We start from the raw sequence: 13,070 nt of genomic DNA on the forward strand, positions 1-13,070 counted from the left end.
ATTGGTGACCGGCCGGTCAGTCTGGCATATTACCGATTCCAAGCCAGTGCTGCCAGCGGCATTCTCACTCTTCTCTCTGACGGTGAAGGGACACACACACACACACACACCTCATTCGTCTCTTTAAATAGTGCTTGTATTGCATATGATTTTACTAATTCCGATAGGTTTGTAACAAAACTGGATCTATATATACAGTACGTGCAGAATTATTAGGCACGTCAAATTGATCATATTTATTTTCCAGGCAAGTTCTACAAATTCACAAACCCCAAACCCCGCTGACCTATGAGCATTTCACTGTCCAATGATCACATTAACTGCAATGTCTAGTATTGTATCCTTCTCATGGGCATGTAATAATTTGACTTTTCAGTCTGAGTTAAATCTCTTTTTTTTGGCTCATTTTGTCTGTAAGTAAAAGAAAACGTGTCTAATAATTCTGCACACTTGAATGAGTAAGGCGTTTTTTTCCAGCCTGAATGAACAATTATGTATCACTTAAAAATTCTTAAATACAAAATTAATAGCTGTGGTTTGTGAATTGGTAAAATTTGCCTGGAAAAAAATATGATCAGAAAATCAACGTGCCTAATAATTCTGCACGCACTGTGCTGTTCAATGGTCATGGCTTAACGGAAAAGTGCCTAATAATTCTGCCCACCTGAATGAAGGCACTTCCAGCCTTCATGAACAATTATATATCCCTTATAAGTGATTAAATACAAAATTAATAATAGTTATTAAGATAAGTGTAGTCTGGAATTGGTAAAATGCGCCTGAAAAAAATTATGATCAGAAAATCAATGTGTCTAATAATTCGGCACTCCCTGCATAAATGGAAAACACGGATAGAATGACACAGAATTTTGGGTGAATTAATCAAAAGTGTGTCCGTAAACAAATCATATCGCAATATGGACTAGTGTCTGTGAATATTGAACTGCAAGAGAATTTTTTAATGTGAATCTCGCTGTTCTGTGTGAATGAATGCATGGATTCATTACCCACACACACACGCACGCACGTACGCATCCGGCGTGCATCTATACATTTTTCATTCTAGAACGTTGTGCACGTTTACTGCAACAACTGCGAACTTAACGTACTGTTAGAAATCCAGCGTTTAGTTGATCCTCGTAAGCGTTCATTGTCACAGATGTAAACACGACGGTGTTCTTCTTCAGTGAGGGAGTATGGAGTCACGGTACATGGCAAAGAAAGCAACAAACGTCTCACGTACATCCTGAAGAATTTAACCAATCAGATGATGATTTCGAAACTGCTGAAGAGTTTCCAGATAAGTGCCATATGCATCAGACGTTCAGCCAACGGTCCGTGACGTTAGCCCCTTTACATGGCCGCTCGCTCTAATGTTAACCGAAACAGATGTGCACTATTAAGCAGGCACATCCAAGTGTTCGTGAGGAGTTTGGAAGCTAAATTAGCATGACTCGTTTTAACTAAACGTGCAGCTCTCTCTAAAGGCGTCAGCATTGTCAACTTCATCTTTGACACTGGCTCAAGAAACTCTAGCTTATTAAATATTAATTTATTAAAAATTTATTATGTTCTGAGATTTTCATTTTTTTCTGAAATTTATAATCATTACATTTGTGCTGCGGCAAGATGTGTGTGCGCACTTGAGCGATTAATTTGTATTTTAAAGGCTCATCATTATTATGGTTTAGTATTTCTCTATTATGTAGAATGGCACGTAAACTGAAACCGTTTTCCAATGCCACCCCCAGTATAATATAATATATATATATATATATATATATATATATATATATATATATATATATATATATATATATATATATATTTGAGTAATTAAATTATATCATAAACATGCGACTAGTCGACTAAAGGCTAAATTGAACAACTACTAGTTGATTACACAAAGCGGAGGCAGCCCTGGGTTGATATTTTCATGCCAGTACTCATAGAAACCAGACCAGAACTGAGACTTGAACATTGTTAGCGGGACTCAACTCAAAGCACATGACACGTACCTTCAGAGTTGCTTGACTGGCCAATTTTGTGGTCTGTGAAAAAGAAAAGATGAAAATAAAAAACAGTTTATTTATAAATCACAATCCCGTCAGTTATTATGCATGACCAGTTCATTGTGGTCTGTCTGTCTCACTCGCTATATAGTGAGACAGGCTCACTGCTCAAGCGATCATGTACAGACTTCGCTGAAGTATTTTAAAAGACATTATATTTATACTGATGCTAAATGTAACTATATTATCATCCAGCTCTAATCTGCTAAATATGACTAAGACACACAGACATTAAGATATTATAAACATTAACAACATGATAAATGCTGCTTTGAAACGGTGTATTGTGAAAGTACTGTGATCTAGTGACTTGGCTGGTGTCATCCTTCACTAGCAGCTCTAGTGGTGTGATGTAAATTAGGTGAACAGTTAGCCAGTGTGTGTGGAGTTATGTACTTACACTGTCTTTAGCGACAGATGCAAACTTACTGGCTCCGACAGTAAAAGTGCTCCAACCCTGAAACACACGCAAGAGAGACGCCGTTAATGTCCCATGACAGACAGAGCATTATTACAACAGAGCCGGCACAACTGCGGACTTACCGAGTAGATGGAGGACATGGCATTATTGATGAAGTCTTCATCTTTCTTGGGCGGGTTGGGAGTGTTTCCAAAGCCCACATATCGATTCTCCTGCGCGCCGGATGCTCCTGCACTGAAACACCAGAAAAAAAATTATAATAAAGTGACACGCAACACAACCAATTTCCACATACAATTACTGACCACAGATTACAGCTGCACACACACATGAAATAAAGACGGTGTGCTTCTAATACGAGACTGAACACCTGTTCACCATCTAGCCTAGAAATCTAGACGCACCCTAGAGTCTAGCACTTGAGCACTCAATCTAATTTGCAGAAAGGGGAGTCTAGCAACTCTCCATTGGCTTACTAGCTGGAAAAACAAACTCTGGTCGGGCCAATCACAGCATGTATAGAGTCGGTGGGCGGGCTTAACATAATGACTGCAGAGTTGGAGGTTCAGCGTGCTGCTTGTAACCAAAGATGGCAGTCTTTCGAATCAGCTTTGGCCGCGACTCTGGAAGACTTGGAGTTAAGCTTTTCTCTGAGAAGAGAACAAATAACGGCACTGTAGTCATTCTTAAGAAGGGAAGATGTGTTCGGAGTTTTGCCGACCGGATACGGCGAATGTTAAATCTATCAACTAGCTCCGCTTCACGTTGCTCTGGTTGGTTGTAGCGCTATCCTATCGCGTGCAGAGGGAGTTTGAAAGACAACCGTTTATCCGCCCCTCAGATTGAGCTCAATGGTGAGTTTCCAGACCAAACATCTTGATGTGGGTCAGGCTTGTCAGGCTAGAATAGGGCTGCTTGATTATGCCAAAAATCACAATCATTTGAATCAATATTGAGATTATTTAACACAAACACTCACTGACAAAAATGCCTTTTTGAAAATTAATTTGTTTATGATTTTAAAGTAATACTTTTACTTCATCATACACTTAATGTCAAATAATAAAAACTGTGATCTAAATAAACAAGATCAAATATGTTCCAGTGCAATTCCACAACACCTGAAATGTGTGCAATATTTATTTAATACGTAAAATAATACATCAAATTTTGACCAAAAATGCAGTGAAAGCGCACTGCTGTAAAAAGATGTGTTGGATTAAACACTAAACATCAAACGAAAAGAAATGTGGCACGATAATCATTTTAACTGGATTATCTTGTTTTCATAATCACTGGAAACCAAAATCATAACTGAAAATTTAATTTGATTAAAGTAGACCTATTGTGCTTGTCATCATTTGTACATCTGTCTTTAGTGTGTAATGTTGCGGTTTGATCATATTCTCTATATCTCTGTTTCTGAACTCCATTGTAGTCTTACGTTTTCTTCCAGGAATGAACAACATAATATTCCACATTAAAATAATTAATATGCAGAATAAAGGGACGGGCCTGTTTGAGTTAGTAGTGTGTTGAAACTGGAGGTTATGGTGAGGGGCGGGACATTTCCCAAACACGCTGGAAGCGCTTGGCCAATCACAACACACTGGTCCAGCCGACCAATCAGAGCGCATTGTGCTTTTCATAAGGAGGGGCTTCATAGAGACAGGATCTAAACGGGGCGGCAGTGGCTCAGTGGTTCATGTAGGTTGTCTACAAACCAGAAGGTTGGTGGTTCAATCCCCGGTTCCACCTGACCAAGTGTCGAAGTGTCCATGAGCAAGACACCTAACCCCAGCTGCTCCCGACGAGCTGGATGGCGCCTTACATGGCTGACATCGCCGTCGGTGTATGAATGGGTGAATGTGAGGCAAAAATGTAAAGCGCTTTGGATAAAAGCGCTATATAAATGCAGTCCAGTCCATTTAAACAGAGCTGCGTTTCCCAAAAGCATTGTAAGCTTAAGTTGATCGTAGAACAATTGACACCAATGATCTCTACGATCAACTTAGGCATATGATGCTTTTTAGGAAACACAGCCGTGAGTGTTTACTGGCAGACTGGGAAGAGAGGAGCTGCCACAATGGAGAATATGAGGAAAAATAAATCAACTGTTCTAGTAGAGCCCCAAAACAATATCAAGACTGTCAGCTGAACATATTGATCAATGATAGAGTGAAACTCACTTCTGGTAAGAGTTGACATCATCAGACAGCCAGTCCTCAAAGGCTTTATCAGAGTGCGAGTGATTCTGACCCGCAGCGGCACTGGACCTGCAATGACGACATCGACATCATCATCATCATCATCATCACTCATCACTCATCATAAACAACAACGTTCATCACCTGGGGCAGACTGCACAAAACTAGGATAAGGGATTAAGCTGGGATATATTGGTGATCTTGTCATCTGTTTGCAAAATTTAGTACACAGCTGTCGCGTAAACATACCCTGAAGGCACAATCACACCAAGAAAGATAACGATAACGAAAGATAACTGTATATTAGCAGATGAACTGAGCCAGGATCACCAAGATGTCCCAGCTTAATCCCTTATCCTAGTTTTGTGCAATCGGCCCCTGCTCATTCAGACGGCGGCTGCAGTGGCGTGTCGTACCGGTGGGCGGCACTCAGGCCGCTCTTGGCCTGCGGAGGCGTCCAGTTCCTGGCAGGCGAGTCCTCGATGCTCCACTCCTTCCCTTCAGCCAGAGTCGCCACCTTCAACACACACACACACACACACACACACACACACACACACACAGGTGGAGAAAGTACACAACTTCATTACTTGAGTAAAAGTATTGCTGGTCAAATATTACTCCGCTACAAGTGAAAGTTGTAAAAACAGATTTTTAATCAAGTAAAAGTACAGAAGTATTTTTTTTTCAAAAGTACTAAAGTATCAAAAGTAAATTTCCTTTTTTATGTCGCCGCATTATTTTCTTATTTTTGTATAAATGCACATTATGCCATCATGGTTTAAGCCAGTCAGTCATGCTCCATCTGACATACTAGCATACGACTAACTTAAACTCATTTAAATACTTTTTCATTTAAAAGTCCGAATGCACGGATCCAATACACTGATACACATCTGATATTCTCCTAACTGTATACGTTAACTTAAGACATAATCAACTTTGTTAATGTGAATACTTACCAAAATTAACATTTTGACATCAGTCTTCTTCCATTTTGCTATAAACTGATCAGTGTTCAAAAAATACTGTGAAATCATTGAACTTCATGTGACCCTACAAGAGTGAGTCCTGGTTAGCCTAGAAATCTAGACGCACCCTAGCGGCAGCAAATTTAATCTGCCCGCAAGTGTCGTCTAGGAACTCTCAATACCCTTCTGAGCTGTATTCCTCAAAATCTGGACGGGCCAATCACGTCGTGTATAGAGTCGGCGGGCAGGGCCATAATGACCAAGTTGCATTTGCGTGCTTCTAGTAAACACAGAAAACTGGCGAATGGCGGCGGTCTTTCGAATCAGTAACGATAAGTAATCGAAATCAGTAAGTTTGCAGTTTCGATCCGCGACTCTGGAAGACTTGGAGTTAAGCTTTTCTCTGAGAAAAGAACGGCACTGAAGTCATTCTTAAAAAGGGAAGATGTGTTCGGAGTTTAGCTGACCGGATACGGTGAATGTTTAATCTATCAACAAGCTCCGCTTCACCTTCGTTGCTCTGGTTGGTTGTAGCGCTATCCTATCGCGTGCAGAGGGAGTTTGAAAGACAACCGTTTATCCCGCCCCTCAGATTGAGCTGTCAATGGTGAGTTTCCAGACCAAACATCTTGATTTGGGTCAGGCTTGTCAGACTAAGTCCTAGTGGGCTTTCAGCAAAAACCCAAACACCTTTTAAAGAAAACAAATGTAATCAGCTGACTTTTCAAAGCTGCTACAGAGGACCTTGATAGAAATGTAGTGGCGTAAAAAGTATGATATTTGTCTTTTAATGTAGTAAAGTTAAAGTCATAAGTTTCCAGAAAAAATATTACTCAAGTTAAGTACAGATACTCAAAAAATGTATTTAAGTACAGTACTCAAGTACATGTACTTAGTTACTGTCCACCTCTGGCCGCATCACACCTTCAACCTCACCACAAAGAGGAAAGAATTTCCAAATCCACAAACAAGCGAAGACGATTAGCATTCACTATTATTACACTGCTAATATACTCACCACTGATATACTACATTACTTCACTGTAGGGGTGACCCCGAATAGTTTTGGTCGCTTTATTAAAAGTTGTTGCTGTGTGCAGTGTGTAAAGGAAAATAAAAATAGTTTTACCCTTCTGCTGACTAGTGTCGTGCCCCTCCCAACGCATTCACACACACATTCGACTATCGGTCGACCATAGAGAGATTCGACAATTCTGATTCAAACGTCTAAATCCTTAGTCAAGGACAGCCCTACTCCACTGATATAGTTCACTTGAGGGAGTGAATGAAAAAGAGGGAGTGAATTCGGCCCCTGCATGCACCAGAAAGGCTGCCACTCTCGCATTGTTTGTGCTTGCTGTTCAATAATTATGTGAATATTTGAATATTGAAATGAGTTTACGGTAGTCGTATGCTAGCATGTTAGGTGGAGCATCACTGACTGGCTTACACCACCATGACGGCACATTGTGCATTTATACAACAATAATAAAATAATGCATTGATATTTATTAACTGATTAATCAAAGAAACGGTCATCAGATTAAAGTAATGGTTAGCAGCGGCGCGGCTCACTTTGTCTCTGAAGAGCGCCGCAGCCTTGCTGTTGTATTTCTCCTGTAGGCTCCAGCTGGGCTCATAGTCGTCCTGCAGCTCCAGAAACATACGAAACTTCCTGTTTCCTCCCATCTTCATCTTCTCCAGCTCAGTATCCTTCCACTTGTCCATCGAAACTGATCGTACAAAGCTACGCGGAGAAAGACAAGATTTTCAGGTGTGCTTCAAAATCTGCAAATGCATCGAAATGAAGAGACAGAAGGACGAGTGTCTGACCTGAGGTGGACACCGAGGCCTCTGTGTTTGCCCGAACACTCCAGACAGATCCAGATCCCATACGTCACGCTGACCCACTGCGGGTTAAACGCGCCACACTCGAAACACACCTGACGACAGAAACATGGCATCAGGGATGGAAATTAACTTTTTTGTCCACCGGCCACTGTGGCTGGTGGATTTCAAAATCTACCAGCCACTCAATGTTTTTACCAGCCACTTTCTTGTTTTTAACCGACAATGTGTAACTGCATGTGAAAAATTAATACTACAAGCTCTACAATACTTAAGCTGTTTATTTAATCTCAAATCTCAATGAAATACTGATATTTTTTCACTCTTATACACACACAAACCATGAACTGATATACATTTCATTAAATGAGTAGGGCTCTATGTTCTCTCTCTTTTTTTTTTTTTTTACCTGGATGTGGCATTTGGATGATTCTTTTATGGCTTCCAGTTTTAGATTTTTAGTACCAACAATGAAACTACTAGATTTGGCATCTCCTGAAGCGTGTTGACGACATACCGAGCAGAACATTGTCAGTAGGGATGCATCGAAATAAAAATTATTGGCTGAAACCGAAGCACTAAAAGAAATTATGCCAATTATCCATTGCATTTATGGCTAATGCTATGACTGAGTAACTACTAAAAATCAAGGCATTGCAATTGCATTAATTAATATTAAAGTTTCAAATAATAAATCAATTACAAATTATGCAAATATTTATTTAGCACATTGCAACATCAAACAGTATAAAATAAAATTCAAAGTAAAATGTTTAACTTGATCTCACTCATGTGTACATTAAATAATAATGTACAGGTCTACTAGCCTACAGAAATGTAATAAAGTAATCAAATGTAAAATAACTGCATATTTAACTGTTTAAATGAAAGATTATTCCTTATTAAACTTACAAAAGCTATTCAATCAAGAGCAGTGAGTGATGTCCTTATCGTTTGTTTGACATTAAACATAGCAGTAAAGGCTACTGCCCCTTTAAGACCTAATAGAGGGATATGCGTCATCTTTCACGACTGTATAAAGTTCACTTAAGGCATATTCAGACTATGTCTGCTAGAATTCTCATCAAGATGAACATGTTGGCATACTTTTTGTGTGAGTTTGTCCGTTTAAGCACAAGACTTGAAAGAGAACTCAATATTTGCGCGCTGTGAGACGGGTGCGCGCTTCCGGATGACAGTGACGGATCTTCTCTCAGTGCGCGCGAGTTATTATGGTTATTATTCGCGTCTTCTGGCACTACATCCGGGTAATGACGGCGAAAACGACTGGTCATATTCGGACATACGGCCGCACTCGCATTCACTGAACACAGTTTATAAAGAGGGGAAACAGTATGCTATTTTTATTTACCCGCCACGGTGGCCGGTAGGTGAAGCGAGTTTACCCGCCACAACGCAAAATCACCCGCATTTGGCTGGTGGCGGGTGCTAATTTCCATCCCTGCATGGCATGCTTTAAAGGTCCACTGAAATCAAAATGGACGTTTTTTAGCTTTTAGTATGACTATGTTAGCCTTAAAGTTATGAATAAGCTGGTGTGTTCCAAAACAATGACAAAATTTGCATTTAGGAGATATAAGCATTCAAAACTTACAGTCTCTCACTTCCGTTAAAGGGGGGGGTGAAATGCTGTTTCATGCATACTGAGCTTTTTACACCTTTAAAGACTTGGATTCCCATCCTAAACATAGACAAAGTTTCAAAAACTAATGTTGGACGTTTGATGGAGTATTTCTGTGTTAAAAATACTCCTTCCGGTTTCTCACAAGTTTCGGCGAGTTTTTTTCGAGTATGGGTCTATTTGACGTTAAATAGAGCGGAAGGTCCTTGTATGGGCTGTACAGGCTCTTCTCCCGGAAGGGTGCGCGCGCGTCACTAGAGGGAGAGAGAGGAAATGCACGCTGTAAACAGTCTCTCAGCTGCAGATCCAGTCGTCCGTGAACACTTATGTGGCGCGCCGCGCTCCACTTTATTCCTATGGGTGACGTCGAGCGACTTCAACGCTTCAGCACAGCATTCCGGGAAGGCAGCGCTGCATTTGAACCGATTTGAACGCAGAAATGACGGGAAGCTTCAAGGCATCGCTTCAGTCGCGTCGCAAAGTGGATTTCCACGGTCACTGCTGTCACAGGACTTCACCAAATCATACCAAAGAAGTGTGTTTTTGACAGAGCGGTCCTGCTTTGGAAGATGCCGGTGAGTAAATCAACTTCAAATGTCTCTGCTATTGGCTACCGTCGCATGAGTAAACATCAGTAAACGACACGATCGCGTGCTTCGTCATTCAAATGCGCTAACGGTTACTCCATTGTTGTTCTGTATAACGTTACACTATTCTGACTCTGACGTGCAAAACCGTTTTGCTTGCTACCTCTAAGGTCTAGTCACATACAATAGTCCATAAACCGAATCATGTCCTCATAAACTGCACACAAAGGCCCCTAAATACAGTACATACCACAGAGATGGACATCCTGATGTTGCCGTTTCTCCTGTTCAATTTATTTCAGCCTCAGATTTGATTGTGGATCATTATCTGTATTAGCTGAGATAGATGGGTTTCTCCACGCTTGAGGACGTCACCGCTTTGCGCGCTTGTCATTCTTTAGCTCCGCCCACACGATACGCCTCCAGGCGCTCGTTTTTTTCCGGAAAGACTCGGTACAGCCCATATTTCTTTTATAAATATGATAAAACTACAGACTTTTCGGAGATATGAAGGATGCAATACTACTCTATAGGTACTCAAGATTGACATGAGATTGACTGAAACTGAGTGTTTCACCCCCCCTTTAAAATGAATCTCAGATTTTGATGACATAATCGCAGACTTCACCTTCTCGTCAAATCTTCTGTCCAATCAAAATGCTCTCTAGAATCTAAAGCCCGTCCCCTACACTGCTGAAGCTGCGTCTGAAATCGGTCAGTCAGTTTTTCACACATTTACTAATTTCTACATGGTGAAAGGCACATAGTGCACTAAACATGCGATAGGAAACGATTGAGTGTAAATATGCTTTCAGTTGAGGCGAATGAAATCTGTTTTCACGTTAGTTTCACGCACTGCAGCAGCGCGGCTCCGGTCGAAATTTAGACTACAGACACGAGAGTGCAGATCATATGCGCTAGTCGGCGCAGACAAAACTAATCGGACCCATTTGAATTCTGCAAAGAATGATGTATTTCAAAGTGATGTGGAGGAGATTATGATGATAAAAATTAGAGCAAACTGGCTTTACCAAACAGAAAGGCTCTAGTCAAACTGACACCTAAACGAAACGCTATTGGCTGTTTCAAAAAAGGGGAGGAGCTGCCAACCGCTGGAGCTGTTTCTGGGGAAATTACATCAACACATTGAATAATGCGGCACTTTTTCAGGCACTTCAGCGGGCCTTTAAAACATGGCAGGCTTTAAAACACGGCACGAGAGAGACTATAAAGACTAGCACTTAACTATCCAATTAAATTTTGTGTTTGTTTGTCCAAAAAAAAATAAAAAAATTGTGTACTGTGCTCGATTAACTGAGAATTCATACAGCTCTTGCAGGTTGTTGGCCTTGTTTGCTTCGTTGCTTCTATTGCTCTCCCCTTTTTTTAAGACGCTTTGAATAGAAGCTTCTGCTAAATGATTAAATGTAAATGAGAGAGGACGAGCGGCGGTACCGGAGCTGACGGACACTCACATTGTTCTCGTCTTCGGTCCGCACCTCCTTCAGCACGCGTCGGGTTCTGGGACTGGCCATCTGCCCTGAAACACATCACCAAAGTGACATCATCAGCACACCATGACATCATCAGATTACAACCTGCGATCATGCTTTCAACATGAATCTGTGCTACTTTTTAAATGTCTAAAGATCTTATTGTTTAAGCCTTATCCCAAAAAACAGAAAGTCACACTACATTTAATACAAGAGGGGTCTTTAACTACAACTGCTGGGTAACAAAACTCTTGTGCTGCTATTGAGATGCGATACAGGTGTGAGGTTAGGATGTTTTTGGTGGTATAAAGGTGGGTTAAAGTGGACCTATTGTCCGTGTCCATCTGTCTTTAGTGTAATGTTGTTTAATCATATTTTCTATATCAGTGGCAGTGTTTCTGAACTCCCTAAAACGCCTCCATTGTAGTCTTGATACAATCGTCATCACAATATTCCTCATTTTAATAATTTATACTGGGAAAAAAGCTGGGCCTGGTTGAGTTGGTTAGTAGTGTGTTAAAACTGTTATGGTTAGGATGAGGGGCGGGACATTTCCAAACACGCTGGAAGTGCTTGACCAATCACAACACACTGGTCCAGCCGACCAATCAGAGCACATTGTGCTTTTCACAAGAAGGGGCTTAATAGAGACAGGAACTAAACACATGTCCATCCACTTATTGGCCTGTCCCTTTAAGAAGGAAATTTCCGCCACAGAAATTACAAATCAACATAATTTGAGCAGTGCTGGAAATTTTATGGTGTGCGTGTAGGAATTTAATAATCACTTTTCACATTCTCTCTGATGCCCACAGTTGAGGAAAACAATACATTCTTCTTAAGTGATGATACATTACAAAAAATACTGTGATTGTACTGAATGATCACAACGATATTTACATGTTATTAAAAGTAACTTAGACGACAGATGTCTTTTTGAGTGTGTGTTTGTAGAGTGTGTGTGTGATCATAACATGAATCACAGAAGTGATGATGATGATGAAGATGATGATTGTGGAACTGGTTAGTCTCGATTATGACCAGATGAAGCTCTTTTACAGATCGTGATGATGGTGTGATGATCTTACCTGCTGGGTTTGTCTTCAGCTCTGATGATGATTTTTCTAAGTAGATCTCATTTACTCATGAACTGTCACGTGAAGCGATTTCCATCCGACACGAAGCGCTTCGTTCACCCGCTGATCTCTGGCATTTAAAGCGTTTAATCACTGGTTTATCCGACTCGCCTGACCATTGATCACTGCTGTGCTGGCAGACAGCGGCATTCTGGGACATCCGTATTACGTCACGCCCGCGTCATCGGCGTAGGATACATCGCTAGTCGTGACGCGAACGTCCGTGCGCGTGCGCCCCCTGTCGGAAGAGAAGCGGAGCAGTCTTCTTATTTTTTTGTATTACATAAATGTACATTTTCAAGTCAGAAACAGCATAAGCATTACTTTGGGGATTACTAACTCATGTAGGCTACCCCTGTCTAGTACCTTTTTTTTCTTCTTCTTTTCTGTATTTTAGACTGGAGTGCTTCCTTCTTTGTTTATATAATGTTCTCGGTAATAAATAAATAAATAAATAAATAAATAAATAAATAAATAAATAAATAAATAAATAAATAAATAAATAAATAAATAAATGAATAAATAAATAAATAAATAAATAAATACATAAATAAATATTACATCTTGTAAAAAGGATATTGAGTTGATGTATTGAGTTTGATGTTGTATGATAAAACACTTGTGCTGCTATTGATGTGCGATACGGGTAGGTCAAAGACAGTTTTAGTGGTATTGGTTTAAGGGCGGAATTAT

At 40.4% G+C, this 13,070-nt stretch overlaps 1 protein-coding gene across 6 annotated transcripts in view; it reads right to left on the bottom strand.

Annotated features, from left to right (window-relative positions):
* The window catches only part of arfgap1 (ADP-ribosylation factor GTPase activating protein 1), a 33,581-nt gene extending 21,020 nt beyond the window's left edge, over window positions 1–12,561 (bottom strand). For 4 of the 6 annotated variants that reach the window (XM_067432004.1, XM_067432001.1, XM_067432002.1 and 1 more), the window contains exons 1-9: window positions 12,330–12,561; window positions 11,224–11,288; window positions 7,505–7,614; window positions 7,247–7,418; window positions 5,117–5,217; window positions 4,683–4,769; window positions 2,616–2,727; window positions 2,473–2,529; window positions 2,019–2,051 (exon numbers count right to left, since the gene is read on the bottom strand). In XM_067432004.1, coding sequence (XP_067288105.1) covers window positions 2,019–2,051; window positions 2,473–2,529; window positions 2,616–2,727; window positions 4,683–4,769; window positions 5,117–5,217; window positions 7,247–7,418; window positions 7,505–7,614; window positions 11,224–11,283 — 732 coding nt within the window. In that variant the 5' untranslated portion in view covers window positions 11,284–11,288; window positions 12,330–12,561. The remainder of the gene's footprint in view (window positions 1–2,018; window positions 2,052–2,472; window positions 2,530–2,615; window positions 2,728–4,682; window positions 4,770–5,116; window positions 5,218–7,246; window positions 7,419–7,504; window positions 7,615–11,223; window positions 11,289–12,329) is intronic. The other 2 variants (XM_067432005.1, XM_067432003.1) reach the window with 1 other exon arrangement.
* Window positions 12,562–13,070: the final 509 nt, after the last annotated feature.

Source organism: Pseudorasbora parva, chromosome 22 (assembly GCF_024679245.1).
Source record: "Pseudorasbora parva isolate DD20220531a chromosome 22, ASM2467924v1, whole genome shotgun sequence".
Classification (NCBI taxonomy): Eukaryota; Metazoa; Chordata; class Actinopteri; order Cypriniformes; family Gobionidae; genus Pseudorasbora; species Pseudorasbora parva.